At 37.6% G+C, this 22,224-nt stretch overlaps 1 protein-coding gene across 1 annotated transcript in view; it reads left to right on the forward strand.

Moving 5' to 3' along the window:
- The window catches only part of LOC149797500 (pleiotropic regulator 1-like), a 53,944-nt gene that overhangs the window by 18,508 nt on the left and 13,212 nt on the right, over positions 1-22,224 (forward strand). The window contains exons 7-10 of the mRNA XM_089962313.1: positions 4,983-5,075; positions 13,873-14,022; positions 14,350-14,451; positions 19,482-19,574. Coding sequence (XP_089818439.1) covers positions 4,983-5,075; positions 13,873-14,022; positions 14,350-14,451; positions 19,482-19,574 — 438 coding nt within the window. The remainder of the gene's footprint in view (positions 1-4,982; positions 5,076-13,872; positions 14,023-14,349; positions 14,452-19,481; positions 19,575-22,224) is intronic.

Raw genomic sequence — 22,224 nt, forward strand, 5'->3', positions numbered from 1 at the left:
ATGTTTGAAAAACAAAAAAAAAATGATTGCTCTGCATATAAAAGACTGTCATTAGTTGCAATTTTCATATTAACAACAATAGTTTTACTTAAATATCTCATGGAGAAAATGTTTGAAAATCAGGATTTGTTTCCTCAGTTTTACATTATATATTGCTGTTCTTTGCAAGTTGACATCAATCAGTTGATCTGATAAAGGAAAAGTTCATATCATTTGTGGTGAGGAGTTATGTTTGAAAGAAGCACTATTCCAAAACTTTGTGACAGGTTTGTTAAGGAATATTTACTTTAGTACCCAAAATTTTGAGACATAGCAAAAGATAATTATTTTATGGCATATGTAAACATACGATAAAGAAGGTCTAGCAGAGTGAACTTTTTATCCTCCATTGTCAAACATGATGTTGAAAACCTAACACAGGGATTTACAGATTTGATTTATAAAAATGCTGGTTATGTATGTTATGTGGCAAGATCACATGGTATAAAACTTACAGAACACAAAGCATTAGGAACTAAACATGACCCATTGTTAGTAAAATAGGTCACATGTAGTTAATGTTTTATGTATTTTACCCAGACTACAGACATTAAAATAAAATGTATTGCTTCTCTCTCTGTATTTTGGACTTGATTGCAGGCAAGTGCCTTGCAAACTTGAGCTTGCCCCAGATAAATCTGAGCTTGTCCCAGAAGTCAGGCAAGTAGATTTGCAAATCCATGCCTAAAACCTATTGGTTGAACTCATTGTATAGAATTCTGGACTGATTAACTCATTAATCCCTAGTGCCACGTTATGTAGCGTCAAGGTCCTGTATGATACACTAAATTGGGTGGTATTATAGAAAGGTAGACATATGTAGCTCTACAATGATACCATATAATCTGGACGTTCTAGTTGCACTACAAAATATAGAGGGAAAAAACTAATTTTTGGACCCATTTTTTTGTGTGTGCCCGTGGTCAAAATCTGATTTTGTGTCCGGATTTTAGACTTTTTGGCCTCAGATCTAAGGCAGACCAGTCTGAACTGCACACAGACAGGTGATTCTTTGCAGAAAGTAGGATAAGGTGGGCATTTGGAAGTGGTCTCGATATAAAAATAATGGGTCCGTTAAGCAAAAAAAATTACTCCTACTTATGCATGAGCAAAATAACCAATGAAAAATGATGTTTCTAACACAACTAGGCATTAGGCTAATGGGAAACCTCTAGGACATCGATGTATTAGGATGTGTTCAGAAATAGCCCCCAAAATGTGTTTCCTACTAGCATTTTAGGCAAAAATGACAAAATCCTCCAGGGGTTAATGAGTTAATGGGTGCATTTTGATGATGTCACCAAATTTGAATGTTCCTTGCATATTTAATAACTTGTTCATCGACATTGCACATAAATTACAAATTTGGCCGTTCCTTGAAAATTTGTATTAAAAAAAATGTGAAAAATCCTTGTTAAATCGTTAACCCTTGGTGCCACGCTTACATGGCAGGAGGTAGTAGCCTACTGCCAAGCTCTCTAGCATCAAGGTCGTGCATGATACACTAAAGTGGGTGGTATTATAGAAAGTTATAGCTCTACAATAATTAGTTGCACTACAAAATACAGATCAAAAAACCTAAAATATTTGGACCTGTTTTTTTCTCACCCAAAATTCACCTATGGTTGGGATCCAATCTTTTGGTTGGATTTTAGACATTTTTGCCTCAGATCTAAGGCAGACCAGTCTGTACTGCACATAGACAGGTGAACCTTTGTAAAAAGTAGGATATGGTGGGCATTTGGAATAAAGAGTGGTCTTGATACAAAAATAATGGGTCTGTTAAGCAAAAATAAGAAAAGAACTCCAACTTTTACACTTCTGCTCATATGCAAGTGAAATAACCAATGAAAAATGATGTTTCTAACACAACTATGCATTAGGCTAATGGGAAACCTCTAGGAAGTCAGTGTATTAGGATGTGTTCGTAAATAGCCTCCAAAATGTGTTTCCTACTCACATTTCAGGTGAAAATGACAAAAACCATCAAGGGTTAATGAGTTAACTTCTTTCACAACTGCCTTCTGCAACCATTTAGAATTGATAGGTAATCAGTCATATTTCAAACTTTATATGGCTGTTACAGTTATCATGTATTAACGTGAATCAGACAACTTCTTCAGTGGCCTAATGGTTAGAGCGTCTACAAGGAGGTCACAGGTTCGAACCCTGGCCGAGTCATACCATAGATTTATAAAAATGGTACTAACATCTGCCTCGCTAGGTGCTCAGCATTGAGAAGTTATTGTTAGGACTGGTTGGCCTGGTGTGAGGATAATGTGACTGAGTGGGACATCATGCTACTTGTCTGCAGCATGATGCCCCAGTGCTAGACATCACTATAAACTGTTACACTGCAGACATCATAGTGATATGACTAAAAAATTGTTAAAGCTATGTTTAGAATCCAAATCACACACACATCTAAATCAAACAGTAATTAGCAACCAATCTTGACAGTAGATATGTTTGGCCTGACATTTAGTGGAAGATTGCATTCTTGATAGCAGGACATTGGAATGTAATATTCCAAGGAAATAGAACAAAATGTGATACTAGGGCCTTGGTCTTGAATATTTTAAGGAAATACTACTAAACTTGATAGTAGGGGTTTGGCTTTTAATATTCCAAGGAAATAGTACTAAACAATACCTAAGGTGACACTAGGGCCTTGACCTTCAGTATTCCAAGGAAATGGTACTAAAGGTGACACTAGGGCCTTGGCCTTCAGTATTCCAAGGAAATGGTACTAAAGGTGACACTAGGCCTTGGCCTTCAATATTCCAAGGAAATGGTACTAAAGGTGACACTAGGGCCTTGGCCTTCAGTATTCCAAGGAAATGGTACTAAAGGTGACACTAGGCCTTGGCCTTCAATATTCCAAGGAAATGGTACTACAGTTGACACTAGGGCCTTGGCCTTCAATATTCCAAGGAAATGGTACTAAAGGTGACACTAGGCCTTGGCCTTCAATATTCCAAGGAAATGGTACTAAAGGTGACACTAGGGCCTTGGCCTTCAGTATTCAAAGGAAATGGTACTACAGTTGACACTAGGGCCTTGGCCTTCAGTATTCAAAGGAAATGGTACTACAGTTGACACTAGGGCCTTGGCCTTCAGTATTCCAAGGAAATGGTACTAAAGGTGACACTAGGGCCTTGGCATTCAGTATTCCAAGGAAATGGTACTACAGTTGACACTAGGGCCTTGACCTTCAGTATTCCAAGGAAATGGTACTACAGTTGACACTAGGGCCTTGGCCTTCAATATTCCAAGGAAATGGTACTACAGTTGACACTAGGGCCTTGGCCTTCAGTATTCCAAGGAAATGGTACTACAGTTGACACTAGGGCCTTGGCCTTCAATATTCCAAGGAAATGGTACTACAGATGACACTAGGGCCTTGGCCTTCAATATTCCAAGGAAATGGTACTACAGTTGACACTAGGGCCTTGGCCTTCAGTATTCCAAGGAAATGGTACTAAAGGTGACACTAGGGCCTTGGCCTTCAATATTCTAAGGAAATGGTACTAAAGGTGACACTAGGGCCTTGGCCTTCAGTATTCCAAGGAAATGGTACTACAGTTGACACTAGGGCCTTAGCCTTCAATATTCAAAGGAAATGGTACTACAGTTGACACTAGGGCCTTGGCCTTCAGTATTCAAAGGAAATGGTACTACAGTTGACACTAGGGCCTTGGCCTTTAGTATTCCAAGGAAATGGTACTACAGTTGACACTAGGGCCTTGGCCTTCAATATTCCAAGGAAATGGTACTACAGTTGACACTAGGGCCTTGGCCTTCAGTATTCCAAGGAAATGGTACTAAAGGTGACACTAGGGCCTTGGCCTTCAATATTCCAAGGAAATGGTACTAAAGGTGACACTAGGGCCTTGGCCTTCAGTATTCCAAGGAAATGGTACTACAGTTGACACTAGGGCCTTGGCCTTCAATATTCAAAGGAAATGGTACTACAGTTGACACTAGGGCCTTGGCCTTCAGTATTCAAAGGAAATGGTACTAAAGGTGACACTAGGGCCTTGGCCTTTAGTATTCCAAGGAAATGGTACTACAGTTGACACTAGGGCCTTGGCCTTCAGTATTCCAAGGAAATGGTACTACAGTTGACACTAGGGCCTTGGCCTTCAGTATTCCAAGGAAATGGTACTAAAGGTGACACTAGGGCCTTGGCCTTCAGTATTCCAAGGAAATGGTACTACAGTTGACACTAGGGCCTTGGCCTTCAGTATTCCAAGGAAATGGTACTACAGTTGACACTAGGGCCTTGGCCTTCAGTATTCCAAGGAAATGGTACTACAGTTGACACTAGGGCCTTGGCCTTCAGTATTCCAAGGAAATGGTACTACAGTTGACACTAGGGCCTTGGCCTTCAGTATTCCAAGGAAATGGTACTACAGTTGACACTAGGGCCTTGGCCTTCAATATTCCAAGGAAATGGTGCTACAGTTGACACTAGGGCCTTGGCCTTCAATATTCCAAGGAAATGGTACTACAGTTGACACTAGGGCCTTGGCCTTCAAAATTCCAAGGAAATGGTACTACAGTTGACACTAGGGCCTTGGCCTTCAGTATTCCAAGGAAATGGTACTAAAGGTGACACTAGGGCCTTGGCCTTCAGTATTCCAAGGAAATGGTACTAAAGGTGACACTAGGGCCTTGGCCTTCAATATTCCAAGGAAATGGTACTAAAGGTGACACTAGGGCCTTGGCCTTCAGTATGAATATGAAAGAGTCCTGAAAGTTGATAAGCCAGTCTTGTGGATAGGTGGAAAAACCACACAGTTGTATTGTAATTGTCCCGTGGATGTTAACACACATCAGCTATGATCATTAGTATCTGATTAATGTCACAGTCTGATATTTGAAGTCATACAGTGAACACAAGTGGATATAGATAATTATTCTTCCAATATTTTGTCTAGGTAATCAGTGGACATCAGGGTTGGGTGAGGTGTATAGCTGTAGAGCCAGGAAATGAATGGTTCGCTACTGGAGCAGCTGATAGAATAATTAAGGTAATGATACTCTCTCTCTCTCTCTCTCTCTCTCTCATATCATAAGCTTGATTTGTTTGATCAGTAGCTCTCTGTATAATTAATTTCGATTTGTCTTTATCTGTCAAAGTTTGGCAGGTAAAAGTTTTGTACAGTTGTTACTTTGATAACATTGTACATTTGGAAAATTTCTTCTTTAAATGTTATCCAGTGATAATACCTTAGGAGAACTATTACTACTATTTTTAGCTAAATGGAGCTAAAAGAATCAGCAAGGCCAACCAGGCCTTCGCAATGCTGAAGCCCATCTGGAGGACAACAAACCTCAGCGCCCACACGAAGATCCGTGTCTTCAAGAGCAACGTGCTGAGTGTCCTTTTGTATGGGTCAGAGTGTTGGAAGACCACTGCTAACATAGAACGCAAGCTCGAAGTCTTCCAGACCAAATGCCTGTGACAGATCATGAGGATCTTCTGGCCAAACATGATCTTGAACGAGGAACTTCGGTACAGAGCGGGCGCAAGCACCATCGCTGAGACCATTGCAACTCGTCGATGGAGATGGCTCGGCCAAGTCTGCAGAATGCCCCCTGACTCACTACCAAGGGTGGCACTGAGATGGACTCCACAGGGGAAAAGGAACCATGGCAGACCCAAAGAGACCTGGCACCGTACCGTGGAGCGAGAACTCAAGACCAGAGGCCTCACCCTGCAGACCGCCCCTGTAACAGCAGCCGACAGACCAAAATGGTGCTCCCTTGCTGTCGCCTCAAGCACCAGATGGTGCAGAGAGGATTGATTGATTGATTGATTGGAGCTAAAAGTTGTCTGACAACCTATTTGGCAGTCAGACAGAGTGATCGCCCCTTTAGTATAAGACTTGGCAGCAGAGTTTAAGAACTTCTCAGTTATTACCACTTGTGCCAAGAAGCACATTCTCATCACAAGAGGCCTCACAAAAGCCAGAATATATATGGAAGTTATACCATTACAAGTTGGATGAATTTTATCACTTCTATGGAAAGTATACTCCATTTATATTTCCCATCTTTTGTCTTCCTAAGCTGACACAGTGCTGCCTTTGCAATTTGCTAAGGGCCAAAACATCAATATTATGGGCTCAACAAATAACAGTCTGGCTTCCAGACTGTCGAACCCAACTGTTACTGACATGTGCAGGGACCAGTGTAACCCACATACTACCTTGAGACACTCATTTGCCACAATGCCAAGAATAGTTACTCATGCTTCAACAGATGTCACTTCACAATTTTTATATGCTCTGCCACAAGAAGAACCTCTTTACTTAGAGACAGTTTCTAATTCTGCAAGTTTAATGAGCGGCAGACCTCGTCACTCTTCGCCAGCTAAGTCTCATGCATTACATGAGACCTTAGCCTCACCTCATGCAACCAGATGTTGTTTGTTCTCAAGTTATGTCACTGCTTCTAGACTATCAGATGTCATGGGAAGATTCAGCCTTCCAAAACCTCTACTGAGGACATTTTCCACCTTTGACCTCCAGGGTTCTGGCTTCCTCCTCCTACTCCATCAGCAATCTGGTTCAGAGCTCCAGAATCTCTTGTGATCTTATGACAAAATGGAAGAGTCCAACTTCATTTACTTCTGCAATCTGGGAGAGTTAACATACATTCTGCCTTGCTTTCATCATCAATTCATCAGTTGTTCTACACTGGCCATACACCAGTATTTCATTTGGAAACTTCTGCAGTTGGCAATGATATTGCTGCTTTGGGGGTGACAAAGCCATACTCCATAAGCATGGATTGGATGGCCTTTGATGATACTCAGCAGTTAGTTTGCGCTGGCTTCGATCTTGAACTTCAACACTATGGCTGTCTTCCAATATATGGAACATAGCTTCTCTGGTCCCACAATCAGACATGATTTTTCTCTGTTTTAAAGCGGAATTCCGCTTTTCTCCTGACTTGAATCTGATTGTTCTTGATATAGTCTGTTTTTTTATTATTATTATGTCCAATCTGGTTTTTAAAACAGTCTGTTCGGTTCCATTCCGCAACGACCCTTGTAACGTATTCGCTCCATATATTAGTTAGCCCATGACTCTAGTAAAGAGTATTCTGTATGGTCAAAAAGTTTAAATTCATCCAATGAATCTTCGTGTAAATGAAACTGGTGGCAATGGAAAGAAGAAGCGTGCTTACAAAAAATGACGTCCCGAGTTGTTGAGAGAGACCATGACACAAGAAGTTTAGATAAAGGTTTAAAAAATGTCTGAAAATGGGAATGGCTGGAGCGAAAAGTCAATGGACATTTAGTTGGTCAGTTTATAAGAAAACTGAAGCTTGAGGACTGGCATTTTGTGACCTCTGCAATAAAGATATAGATTACTGAAGTCGTGGTTGGAAGAGTCTGGAACAGTACATCTGTTACATGCCTCTGTCAAAATATGTGCACTGCATGTCGCCAACACAAGCTGGAGCTTGAAAGGAAAAAAGCTCTCTTTGAGAAGGAAAAGAAATGATTGCACATTGAGCCAACAAAGTCATTGGTGACAAAAAGGAAGGCTAAAGAAATCTTTGATAAAGTTGCAAAAAGAGCTCGATTGGCATATCAACAGGTTTTGTCCAGTGGACAAAAAGACAAGTGAATATATGGGATTATTTGTATATAGGTGATGTACTTGGGTGTTTATTTTACAGATTTGTTATGAGAAGAGTGAAGTGTACAGTAGTCCCCCTCTTATAAGACCACCCCTAATGCAGCAGGGAAGTGGCCTTATAATGAGGGTGGCCTTTCTAGAGGGGGATGACAAATGTGAATAGTAAATACATACTAAGAAAGTCACAAGTACATTTAATTCTAAAACATTTAATATTTTCATTAATAAATCACATGCATGTTGTGAAATAAATGTAAAACAAACTGTTTCATCATTTTCAAAAGAATGTTATGAATAAACATTGATATAGTTTTAAAACTGTCTTTATAATTATGTTACAGATCACATCATCTGTCACTTTGTTGGCAACAGTCTAAAAAACAAACCAGTCTCATCACAATTAAAAATATCCTTGCAGTCATATCCCCTGCATATGTCATTTAGTCTTTTGTTCCAATCTTCGACACTTCATTATTAACATCAGCTGATTCTCCACTAAGGACAGAACACTTAATATTGTGTTGCACTTGAAATCTGGTCAACCATCCGTTACTTGCGGTAAAGTCGTCATATCCCAATTCAACTGAAAAAATTGTTGCTTTTTCTTGTCATTCAAATCAGGATACAAACATCTCCTGGCTCAAACAATCTTCCTTTCGCCGTCCATTTCACCTTCCCACTTCTGCAGAACTGTTTCCTTATCTTTCACGATATTGTTTATCTGAGTGTTTCTGACATTAGTTTTCTGCAAGGATCCTCGAACCCTCCCCCGTCGGTCAGTTGAATCACTTTCACTTTCTCTTATAAACTTAGAATTTTTCTTTTCCTCAGTGACATGTTGATCTTTTTGCGGTAAGTTATTCATGTTGCCAACTACAATACTGATAAAACAATTTTTTATGCATCTAAACAAATTGCCGTGCTTTTAAAGGAAGTGATCTTGTCACGTGACTCATTAGTCGCAGTCTGGTACCCTATTGTTTTTATACATTTCTTTAGGCTAAGTGAGAGGAGCCAAAATGGCTTCGATATGTACCATTAACATCACGCAGATTTGACCTCGCGGCTGTTAGGATATGTAATTTTGACAATTATTGTCAGTAGTAATAGCCACTAATTATCAAAGTGAACAAGCTCAACATCTTACTAAGGGAAGTCATAAAGGCTATCAAACCATTTTACTGCTGACTTGTGTATGTACATCGATACTGCCACTTCTCAGCTGTTACTACTGTTCAATAATTGTAATCTTAACAATTATCAGAGTGACTAAACTGGACATCTTATGATAACACAGCAGTATGTCTAATTGGATTACATGTACTTACCCTTTTGTATGGATTAAAATTTGAGTCTTTCTTGGCTTTATGGAATAAATGTGGCTTCTCATGAGGCATAAATGATATTATATTAACCTTAGTGGTACATGTACATCAGTCAACACTTCTTTCAGTAACGAAAACCTGACATCGGGAAGCAGAAATTGGATTACTCAACACACGTTATGAATAAAATACTGGTTCTGGATACATATTAAAATAAAATGCAGCCGCTTGTGTGGGGTAAATTTTATATTATTGCACTAATATGCTGGCCGCTGGTCATGTTAGCCAGGTGGCCTTTCGTGAGGAGTACTTTTGAACACAAACTTGTCGGTGCCAACAGATTCTGGCCATTTGGAGCAAGTGGCCGTTGGTCACGGGGGGCCATTCGAGAGGGGGACTACTGTAATATGTTGGCAGCAAAAAATGACTAATTATTGACTTAATTGCGATGTGAACACTGACATGCACATGAAATAACTTAAGCACCAATAGTATTGGAGAACAAATTCATGTGACAATAAATGTTGTGAAATTATTCAAGTTGAAATTTTTTGAAAGTTTGTTAGTTTTTCAAATGATTATTTTGTTATATATTATGATCATAAGTTGCACCAGGAGCAGTTTTTCATGAGCTGCCCCTCGATACCCTGTTGGGGGAGGAACCCCAACCCCCCCCATCAGATTTTCAGCTTTTTTATGGAGGACCAAAATCATGTCTGCACAATGAATACCTCGGAGCATGCATGGGAATTGGTCTCAAGAATGGCCAGAGTATTGAACAGAGCCACTTAACACATTTTGCCAAAGCTGTATTGACAGTTACAATTTACAATTAACAGACCACATTCCTGAAGGACTACAATAAGGCCAAGTTAATTACACAGCCTTTGTTCTCTAACCTTCCTTGTAACAGCCAAATTGAAGAAGTCTGCAAAAACCAAGCCCCCAAGGATACCAAAATTTCCCTTCCCCCATGGTCACACTGTTGCTACAGGGATAGTATGTGAAAATCAACAAATGACCCAAGAGCCACACATAGGAAACAGGCCCCTGAAAACTGCCTTATCTAAGCTTCACCCAGCGATGCCCACAGTTCTCCCAAGCCAAAAGCCGGTAAAGCACCAAGAGGGTCCTATCATTCCATCCAGTGTTTCTCCAGGGTTTTACGCAAGTCTTTTCTTGGTATGAAAGGCAGCAACACTCTGCCATTGGTCATTGACCTAAGTGCCCTCAATCAATTCATTCATACCCCTTGGTTCTCAGTGGAAATACCACAGTACATTCTTGGAATGCCATCCAAGAGGAAGACTTTACCATCAGTGTGGACTTAAAGACACATACTGTTTTATCCCTATTCACAAGGCTTTGAGGACATTCCTTTGATTCACCTACAACATGGTATACCTTTTCATGGCACTCCCATTGGGACTTAACAACAGCCCCTTGGTCTTCACTTGTATAATGTATCGAGTAATGGCACATGTCTGGACCTTTGCTACAATGGCAGCATCAAGTTAGCTGGATGACATCCTGCAGAAACATACAAGTGAGTTATATCGAAACACATGATAACCCTTGTTACATTGTTTACCAGCCTGGGCTTCTTGTCAACATGGGAAAATGCAACCTAATATTATCTTAACAATTTATTCACCTATGTCTGGAGTTCAGTTCACAGGCATCATTGTTCATCTCCCTCATGATCGGGCATTGAAACTCCAAATCATGTTGGCTCCTTTACTTTTGAAGAAAATTCTATCCACATGGGAATTCATTCACCTACTAGGCTTTCTAGATGCAGCAGTGGACCTCATTGTTCTAGGTCACGTTTGATGTGCCTATGGCAAATGATTCTTCTGTCCCAATGGAGGTCAAAAGTTTGCCCACTGAACCAACATTTCCCCATCTGCACACATTTGAGGCACCTTCTACGGAATTTGGGCATCCAACTTGGCTCACAGCAGTTATAACTTTGGATGTTTAACCACTCGAGATTACAGTCAATACCATGGCAAGTATAGAAGGCTGGGGAGCTCACCTACTACATCCTCTCAGGATGCCATTGGTGCATGGTCTTCTCCGGGATGTCATCTGCATATCAGTCTTCAGGAGAAGAAGGCCATTGTGAAAGCCTTTCACTGGTGGCAGGAATGTTTAAATGGCAAGGGAGTTCTCATTCTGTCCGACACCTCTCCAGTTGTGACTTTTCTCAAATGACAAAGAGGAACCATGTCCCCAGACCTTTGTATTGTGATGTGGGAGTTCATAAGGTGATGTTGTAAACAACAAATCCACGTACACATTCGCCATATCCCGGGCTACAACAAATCCACGTACACATTCGCCATATCCCGGGCCACCTAAACATACTGGCTGATTCTTTGCATCTGAAACTCCTAGGAAAATTCAGATTTTCCCTCATCTACTCAAACAACCATGATGGCAGTTGTTTCATCCCTGCCAAGAGCTACTGAACCTGCATGTCTGGATCATATTAAAAAGTTAGTACAGAGTACAATAAAAGGCTACCACTCCACAATTGCTGACACATTTCATCATCATCGAAGAGAGGATATCAAACAAAAGAAAGACTTATCTGACCTGCTTACCAACTTTGAGCATACATGACCATGCACATTAACCCTATGCCCAAAGTGAAACCTTTGTTGGGTATTGACCTGGCAGGATAAGACACATTTTTAACCCATTTCAGAGGTATCTCTAGTGCACCTTTCCTACAAGACCTGCTTCTTCCTGGTGTTAGCTACTGCAAGCAGAATTAGCCCTAAATTACATGCATTTCTGACAAAACTGGTCAGTCTTATGACAGCATCCTCTATCATTGCCAAGAACCAATTTCCTTCCACAGTTAACCAGACTTTCACAATGAAACCTGTCTTATCTGGACACATTAGCTGAATGCCAAATACAAGAACCAGTTTGGGCTTTGAAGTGGTACCTTAATAGAACAGAGTTGTTGCATCAATGGAGATCATGCTTCTTTCTACCTCTCAAGACAGAACAGGAAGATATATCAACACAGACAATCTCATCTGGAATTGGGTGAGTTATTCACTCAGCATGTAGAGAAATAACCCCAGCTCAGATGGACTTATTACTCATTTTGGCTCATGAGGTTAGATCAGTTTCCACCAGCCTAGCATTCAGCTGGAACTGTTTTCTAACCGACATCATTCAGGCTGTGGAATAGAGATTAGAGTCCACATTCTCTAGCTCGAGATTTGTCATCCCAAAGGGCTCAGTTCAGTCAGGTAGGACCAATATGCGTAGTTCAACAGGTCACCCTTCCAGGTCAGTCGACATCTTCTTTTTCCTTATTTGAAGCCTTGTCCCGTCAGATGGAGTCCCCTCCAGTTGGGTTACCTAGAAATTGTTTCACATACCTTAGGGGACTGGAGATGGTATCTCTGGGGTAAGAGGCTGTACCTCCCTACACTCTTACCTGTTCACCTAAGGTATTATGATTGGGTAACATATTTAAAGAAGAAACCAATTTTTCCTAGTAAAATATGTTTCTTTGAGACTACTTACCCAATCATATTACACATACACCCTCCCTACAGTTACATCCATAGAGAGCATGCCTTCTGCTCCAGTAGTAATTGATAGGTTCTTAGAATTTGCCACCAAGTCTTAAGGGGAGATCACTCAGCCCAACCACCACATAGGTCAGCAGGCAACATTTATCTCCCTTCAGCTAAAAAGTAGTATTTGGGAGGGCTGGATTTGCGAGGTATTAGTAGTTCTCCTAGGTATTATGATTTCGAAAGTGTTCTTGAAGAACCATATTTTACTAGAAAAAATTGGTTTCATTAAATTTTAGCAATGTTTGAACTTCAGCATATTATATCTTCTATCACTTTTGATCTTTTTATGCTGTATTACCCAGAAATATAATGATTGCTGAATACATTTTTTGTGTGTTGAGATTAACAGAAAATATTATAAAAAATTCCAACTTACAAAAACTGTGTATTACTAACAAATTATGATAATTCATGTTCATGAACTGACTACTTTTTTCTGCATTTTCTTACGTAATCATGGTCGCTTCATTGAATCCTTTTTTATGAACATTAGCTATTATTTTGCTGTATAAAAACTATTTAAAAATTAAAGGAATGAAGAAAAGAATCTGGATTGAAAGTTATTTGTATGTAAATGCTCACTGTTTGTCCAATTGTAAATTGCACTTATCCAGATCTGCCGTTGCATAATGTGCTGGCAAATGTTAGTCTGTGCATTTTTTTAAGTAATTAATAACAAACAATATAGACCCTGATCTGTGAGCACCTTATGTGACAGGAGATAAGGGACTGTGTTGTTTGCAGTTAGATCAAACTTAAAAGCAAGTATATACAGTATTTAGTAGTTGAGTTTTATTTTACAGTGTATAATATTCTTTATCAAAACTATTGTCCTTGCTTAGAATTAGTCAAATTATAGTACTGCAGAAGAGTCCAACTTATTTCTTAGGAAGTATAAGCATTAGGCAAAATAAAATCAACTGCATTTAACAGATGGTCCAAAAATTATTTAAAATCTGATATTTGCAAATTCTCTACATTGGTTTCTCTCTTTCTCATTGGGTTTCACTTTGGGCTGTCATGGTGGAAAAGGCAAACAACTGAAAAATTAAACACTATAAAAGGTGAATTACTACATGCCTTTATATATATAGCTGATGAAAATTTCAGTCTGAGGAGTGCAAGAAATGATTCCCACCTTAATCTCTTATAGACAACCAAGAAAACAAAACTTGTGCCATAGATAATGCAGTTCGTCACAGTATGCCTAGATTTTTTATGTCATGTTGTATCATGTGGCAGATCTGGGATTTGGCATCAGGCACTCTGAAGCTGTCTTTGACAGGTCACATCAGTGCAGTGAGAGGTTTAGCCGTCAGCCCACGACAACCATATCTCTTCTCCTGTGGAGAGGACAAGCAGGTCAGATGCTGGGACCTGGAGTACAACAAGGTAATGTGGAATCAATCAATCAATCAATCAATCAATCAGTGAATCAATGAATGAATGAAGCATCCATAACTTGTTACAATTGCATAGGTCTTATTGATTAAATGCATGTATGCTTTGACTCTGTTTGTGGCCAGAGAAATATGCCAGCAACTTTGGACTTAATGCTTAAAATTATACTGTCTTGTCTACTTTGAACTCATTCAAAATTGTTTATGTCAGTTTTTCAATGTAATTTTCTTTTGCTTAAAATATGCAAATATTCTACCTATGTATAACAGACTAGGCATACTGTTTTATTCTTTGTAACTAGTATCTATAATATTTCAGGCCATAAGACATTACCATGGTCATCTCAGTGCATGCTACGCGCTTGATATCCATCCACTGATTGACGTTCTGGTTACATGTGGCAGGGATGCCACAGCCAGGGTATGTACTTTACTTTACATAGATTAAACTCTGTCTTATAGGCAGTTACATGACATAAATTAAATTCTGTCTTTTAGGCAGTTACCTGACAGATTAAACTGTCTTTTAGGCAGTTACATGACATAGGTTAACCTCCGACTTGTAGACAGTTACATGACATAGATTAAACTCTGTCTTTTAGGCAGTTACATGACATAGATTAAATTCTGTCTTTTAGGCAGTTACATGACATAGGTTAAACTGTTTTAGGCAGTTACATGACATAGATTAAACTCTGTCTTTTAGGCAGTTACATGACATAGGTTAAACTGTCTATTAGGCAGTTACATGACATAGATTAAATTCTGTCTTTTAGGCAGTTACATGACATAGGTTAAACTGTTTAGGCAGTTACATGACATAGATTAAACTCTGTCTTTTAGGCAGTTACATGACATAGGTTAAACTGTCTATTAGGCAGTTACATGACATAGATTAAACTCTGTCTTTTAGGCAGTTACATGACAGATTAAATTCTGACTTTTAGGCAGTTACATGACATAGGTTAAACTGTCTTTTAAGCAGCTACATGACATAGATTAAATTCTGTCTTTTAGACAGTCACATGACATAGATTAAACTTTGTCATTTAGGCAGTTACATGACATCGATTAAACTCTGTCTTTTAGGCAGTTACCTGACATAGATTAAGCTCTGTCTTTTAGGCGTTTACATGACATAGATTAAACTTTCTTTTGGGGGCGCTCACCAGTTATTATGTACTTTTGAGAGAATGATGTATGTAAGGTGGAGTTGTTCGCATTTAAAACATGCACAATGGAGAGAATGTTGGCATACCTCTATGCTACATTAATGTAATGTGGATGATATTTCTTTGGAAATTGTACATGATCTAAGCACACTGCTAACTAAAATGACTGCTGCCTTGTGTTAAAAAATCAGCCTGAATTAGTCTAAAGTACACTATCCATAGCAGCTATTAAAATAGGGAAAATGAATCTTGCCAGACTAGACAATACCAGCTTCTGAAAGTGCAATGTAAAAAAAAAAGTTATTGGCTCTTTTTTATATAATTTACCTCTGAAGTTCAGGAAGTGAAAATGACCAAGTAGAGCTAGTACTTTTTTGAAAGGTGCACATCTGAAGTAAGGCCAAGCTGTATACTGTATAACCCATATTACACCCATCAACCATACATCAAAATAAAGGGAATTAAAGGTTCTTTGAATTATACCTAGGATATACAAGGTCTTTTTTAAATAGCCAGTATAACTAATGAGGAAATCCAGGGAAATTCTTTTTCTTTAAAATTCTAACCCTATGCAAAATATGAAACTGTAGAGTGCCACCTTAAAGCAAATATAAAAATGTATGCAATTTTTTAAAATATATTTTCATATAATTATGTATGATGTTCTGAATAAAATTGTACATTCATATTGATATTAAGCATGAAAATAAGCTAATTATGTTCATTTTGCTCTTGCTGTCATAATTTGCCATGAGGCATTTTTGTTTGAGTAGTGACCTTAATTATGGGGAAATTAGAAGTCTTAGAACATATGAATAGAGTCAACTTTAATTTAAAACTGTTGCAATTAAGTAAAATAAATATATAGTGAAAATGTTTCTTTTCATTTATTTGCAATGAAATAAACAAATAAATGATGAGAAAGCGTATTTGCTTCTTCCATATTAAACAACAGGCAAATATTGTACCCTTTGACCTTTATGAACCTGATCTATTCCATCTCTTTTCAAACTCTAAAATTCATTGTTGATATCTCAGAAATAATTCTGGCAAGTTTCATGTTCCTGTCATTCAGCATAACTATGGTTGCTATGTTTACAAAATGTAATGTGCATTTTTAAAATAGCTCACTTTTTATCATGGGGGTGGGGGCTGGACTTGTTAGAGACTCTGACACTCATAAATACTGTTCTGTGGGGGGAAATGCAGGAGAATTATTCAAAAGGACTGTTTAGATGCTTGTGACTTAAATGTTTCAGCCATACAATCAAAATTAAATCATGCAATAATAATACCTATGTTCTCACCAGTTATTATGTACTTTTGAGGGAGTGACGTATGTAAGGTGAAGTTGTTCGCATTTAAAACATGTACAGTGGAGAGAATGTTGGCATACCTCTATGCTACATTAATGTAATGTGGATGATATTTCTTTGGATACCTTACTGAATAAACTCTGTCTTTTAGGCAGTTACCTTACAGATTAAACTCTGTCGTTTAGGCAGTTATATGACATAGATTAAATTCTGTCTTTAGGCAGTTACACGACATACATTTAACTCTGTTGTTGTTGTTGTTGTTGTAGGGTTTAACACCATTTTTCAGCACAAGATAGGCTATACATGGCGGCCAGTATAATTGGTGGAGGAAGAACCCTGAAAACCCCGGGAAGAACCACCGACCCATGAGAAGCTACTGGCAGGCTTTCTCACGTACCAACATTAGTCGAGGCTGAGACTCGAACTCATGCAGGCAGAGGTGAGATGGCAGTGATCTGTAACGGCGAGCGCTTTAGACCACTCGGCCACTCAGGGCCCCTCATTTAACTCTGTCTTTTAGGCAGTTATGCATATGATTGAAGACCAGTGTCTCTGCTTTATTTACTCAGAATTTGTTTCTACTGTGATGTGAATCTAGTTAAATTTGATGTTGATTCATTCTGAAAGCTGTTTAATTGATGTTAGTGACTAAATGCACCTTTTATTTTGGAGTAAGATATTTATTTGACAGTAGAGTAGACCATTCAGATGTTGACCAAATTCAATTCATTGCTTACACAGTCTATTCCCCTGTTCACCATGTTGAAAATTGTACAAAGAGCTGGCCATTTGACAGTACTTTGCTGTCTTCTGCTCTGACATTACCCAGACCGTGCATTGCTGTCTTCTGCTCTGACATTACCCAGACTGTGCATTGCTGTCTTCTGCTCTGACATTACCCAGACAGTGCATAGCATTGTTCTTCAGTGTTGCCTTTTATAGCTGAAACACAGTCAAGTTTTTCCCAGAAAAGCGAGAAGGCATAGTTCTGGTCAAGAGGGTGGGGGCCACCATGTCATTGCACTACAGGGAAAATATTACTGTAAAGAATATAAACTGATTCATAGGCTGTAACTGTTAATGTTATTAAAAATTAAGAACGATTGATGAATGTAAATGAAAAAGGTGCTGTTATGTCAAAGAAAGTGATAATGTTGGCATAAAAAGTTTTACATTTTGATTTTGTTGAATACTTTAAGGTTTTATAGTAATATAATAATGCAGTGATTATACTTTCTTGTTGACATTCTTGCATAATTATATTTCTTGTATTATTTACCCAGCATGCATGGTATGTTTATGGGTTGTGCAAATGAAGGAATCACAAAACTTCTACTGTTTGCATGAAGTATAGATTTATCTCCAGCATCTCCTCAGTTCCATAGATGTTCCTTTATATTATTTAGACTGCTGATCTGACTTGAACAGGAAAGTTTTTTTTATTTGTATATTGTGTTAATTAAGATGAATGTGTACTGTTGTGCATAATTAATTGGACTAGCTATGTGTGTGTCATATTGTCTTAATTTTGGTGTGTCATAAAAAAATGGTTTTCAAGTAAATTACTGTGTATGCTTTTACAGAAGTTCATGTTAACTTGTTTTTATATCTATTAAATAATGTGGAACATCTTCAGTATAATAAATTCCAAGCCTCAATCAAATTTTTTAATATTTGGAAAAAGATACAGTGGTTCTGAATCAGTGATGCAAGGTATCACTGTATAACATCATCCCAGAAATAACATGACTGATGGATTCCATTATACTGGGTGAATTTAGTTTTTGAAATTGAGACTTAAATTATATTATCAAATTTGAGTTTGGTGTTTACTGTTATCCATCCTGTTATGATTTAACATATAATATACCCTGTAACAATATGGTTGTAAGTAAATCATATACATTATTACATACATTGGTTTTAATGTGCCCTAGAATGAGATGATGGCACCTTCAAAATGATACTGTTTTGTGACTGAACTGAATGGTTTTTAAATCAGTAGCTACTATATATATATATATATATATATATATATATATATATATATATATATATATATATATATATATATATATATATTGCTTTTAGTCAGTTAGATCCTTACATGGATCCACGAGATCTCATAAATTTTCCTTGTAGTGCCAGGAGAAGGCTTTCCCAAAATATGCTTAAGTGATTTTATTGGCAGATGAGATAAGGTGATGTAATGCATCATATTGATGATGCAGTGTCCTCAAGTTTCAGTAAACAAAGCGTCTGTGGTTATTGACATCACTTCCTGCATCAAATTCTGTTTAGAAAGTGATGTTTAATTTGATAAGCTTCCAGAAGAATCTTGGTTAAAATGATTGCTGCATGTATTTATTTATAAATTTTGGGATGTCTTTATAGCTTTGCTTCTGTCAAGTTTGATCACAGTGAATTCTGACAGTAATGATGATCAGTGAAACAGTTTACAAGATTTCTTGGTGGAGACCTTACAGAGCCACACCAGAGTCTGATTAAACAAAATTAATATCAAAGTCGGATTAAACAAGACTAGTCTGATTGTTCAAGATTAAATGCAGAGACTGGTTGCACAAGATTAACACCAGTCTGGTTGTACAAGACTAAAACCAGAGACTGATTGTACAAGACTAGCACCAGTCATTTTTTGTACAAGACTAAAACTGAGTCTGATTGTTCAAGACTAAAACCAGAGACTGATTGTACAAGACTAACACCAGTCATATTGTACAAGACTAAAACCACATCTGACTGTACAAGACTAAAACCAGAGGCTGATTGTACAAAACTAAAACCAGAGGCTGATTGTACAATAATAAAACCAGAGACTGATTGTACAAGACTAACTCCAGAGTAAAATTGAACAAGACTAAAACCAAGCTTTATTAAAAAATTTCCAAATTTGTTTTATTTTTTAATGAGTTTCACAGTAATATTTACTGCAATAACAGGTATGGGACATGAGGACGAAATCCTGTGTACACACCTTGGCTGGACACACCAACACTGTTGCAGCAGTCAAATGCCAGGCAGCAGAACCACAGGTAAATTATTCTTTTATAGATATCATCTGAACATTGAAATTATTGTATGAGGTGAATCTGATGTTATGTGTCCAGATTTAGATCTCGGAAGAATGGAATAATTAGACTGGCTATTTATATGATTTGGATGGTTATATTCCAGCTTGAAAAAAGCATGATCAACAAAAGACCTTTATGTATGTGATTAAAATTGGACAAGAAATTTTTAAAGATCTTATATGATATTTATTACATAGTATGTTACATATGATGCAACACAGGAACTTGTGGGATATTATTAAGACTGTACAGCCTGTCGCCTTGATAAACCACAATTACTATCATTTTCTAATATATTTCCATTACTATAGTGGGAAGTGTCCTCATGGCAATGCTACCATGTTTCCTACATATCTCCACAGAAGTATCTCTTTGACACTGCTACCATGTGTTCCCATGTATATCCATGGGATACCATAGTGGGAAATGTCTCCACGACTGTGCTACCATTTTTTAATTCTCGTTAGTGAAATTCCTGCCAAAGTGCACATTTTGAAATAAAAAGTACAATTTGCAGAGTCCGTAGAGGACCTTGAAAAGCCTTGATTTTATTGAAACCTAAAGAAATTAACAAATAGTTTCATTTTGCAGATTTAAATATAAAAAGATAAGAAAGAAAGAAATGATCTCTCACAAAGTTTGTCTGGGAATGGAAATTTCTACAACTGGCCACTGCACAGTTGTATGTTTTGAACTTCCGGATGTAGCTGCAGTTTAAATTGGAATCATTTATAAGCTTTGAAATGGCTGGCTGTCGATTCCAACTTCAGTGGCTAGACAAGGAAAAATATAAATGGATTATGAGATCTTTTGCAGACAGCTTTGCAAAATGCAAATTATGCCAGATGGCTATTGATTTGCATGCAGTGAGAGAGAGTACTCTACAGTCACATGCAGCCACAGGTACTTGACGTGAGCTTGATGTTGAGGAAAAAAATATAATCTGAAAGGAAAAAAATCATACAGAGTGACAAAAATGCCTTAGATTACCACCATGACCCCCTCTGACATAGGACCCTCTCAATCATACTATATAAGAGTCCTATGTCAGAACAGGTCATGGAGGTATTTTTGTCACTCTGTATGATTTTTTTCCTTCAGATTATTGTTTATTTTACTCAACATCAGGCTCACGTCAAGCACCTGTTGTGCAACTGGGGGAAAAACTAGCTCTCGTAAATTACTTAATTGTGACTAATACAGCAAAACAAGAAGAAGCCTTTGGCATGAAATTGTTATTGATGAAAGAGGTATGTCTGTGAACATGGAGCTTCAAGTTTTAGAAAAGAAACTGTGTGTAGTCATAATTATGAAATTTGTTCTGGATCCTTTTTGATTGAGTGGAAATAGGACAGACAATAATTGCATTGAGCAAGATAAATCTAAAAATATAAAATACAGCTAAGCTGAGAGAAATATCAATATTGTCTAATATAAAATAGTTTAAAATATTGATAAGCTGTTTTTAAATAAGTGTTAATATAAAAAAACAAATATTTTTGTTACTTTTTTATATTTTATGGGTTTGGGTTGGGGTATAAATAATGAGGCCTCAGCACAAGACCCCACATTAATTTAGATTTTTTCCCATGAATTTAATATTCATAGGTGGGTTTACAGCAGGGATTTACTTTAAATAGTATATTATTATTTGGATCTCATTTTCTTAGTTAAAATTATTGAATGGGGTCCTGTAAAGTTCTTCCATGACAGGCTATCATTGAAAGGGGTTTTTCTATCATTAAAGAGTGTGAAGATGTAAATATAAAGGAAAGGAGAGTGAATATTGACAGTGTAAGAAATGCTGGTGGAATTCACCAAATTGATATAACACCAAAAATGCTTATAAATGCAGCCAGTGCTTACAGTAGGTACAGCATGTACTTGGATGAACAGAGGGAAAATCTTGAACAAGAGAGAAGAGGACAAAAAAGAAAGAACTGGATGAGGAAATAGCAGGGTTAGAGAAGTTAGAGAAGAAAGGCAGACACTGAAAAAGACATTGAGACAATGGCAGCTGCTGCTGATAACTATGCATTGAAAGCAGAGACCCATTGGAAAATTTAAATTATCATGACATCATATAGTTTGAGGAAAAGAGTTTAGACAAAATTGCTGAACTTGGAGTTCTTGAAACACAGTTTGATGACAAGCTACAAGAACTGAAAAATTCACTCTAAAATAATTTGGACTTTGTAAAAAGTGTAGTGTTATTAGAGTCAGATGAACATTGTTCAGTGACTGTACATTATTCTAATACCCAGATGTAATATGTTTAGCATTAATGGGAATGACATCAGTGACTGTACATTATTCTAATACCCAGATGTAATATGTTTAGCATTAATGGGAATGACATCAGTGACTGTACATTATTCTAATGCCCAGATGTAATATGTTTAGCATTAATGGGAATGACATCAGTGACTGTACATTATTCTAATACCCAGATGTAATATGTTTAGCATTAATTGGAATGACATCAGTGACTGTACATTATTCTAATACCCACATGCAATATGTTTAGCATTAATGGGAATGACATCAGTGACTGTACATTATTCTAATACCCAGATGTAATATGTTTAGCATTAATAGGAATGACATCAGT

The sequence above is a fragment of the Sinohyriopsis cumingii genome, chromosome 6 (assembly GCF_028554795.1).
Source record: "Sinohyriopsis cumingii isolate HCF-2022 chromosome 6, ASM2855479v2, whole genome shotgun sequence".
Classification (NCBI taxonomy): Eukaryota; Metazoa; Mollusca; class Bivalvia; order Unionida; family Unionidae; genus Sinohyriopsis; species Sinohyriopsis cumingii.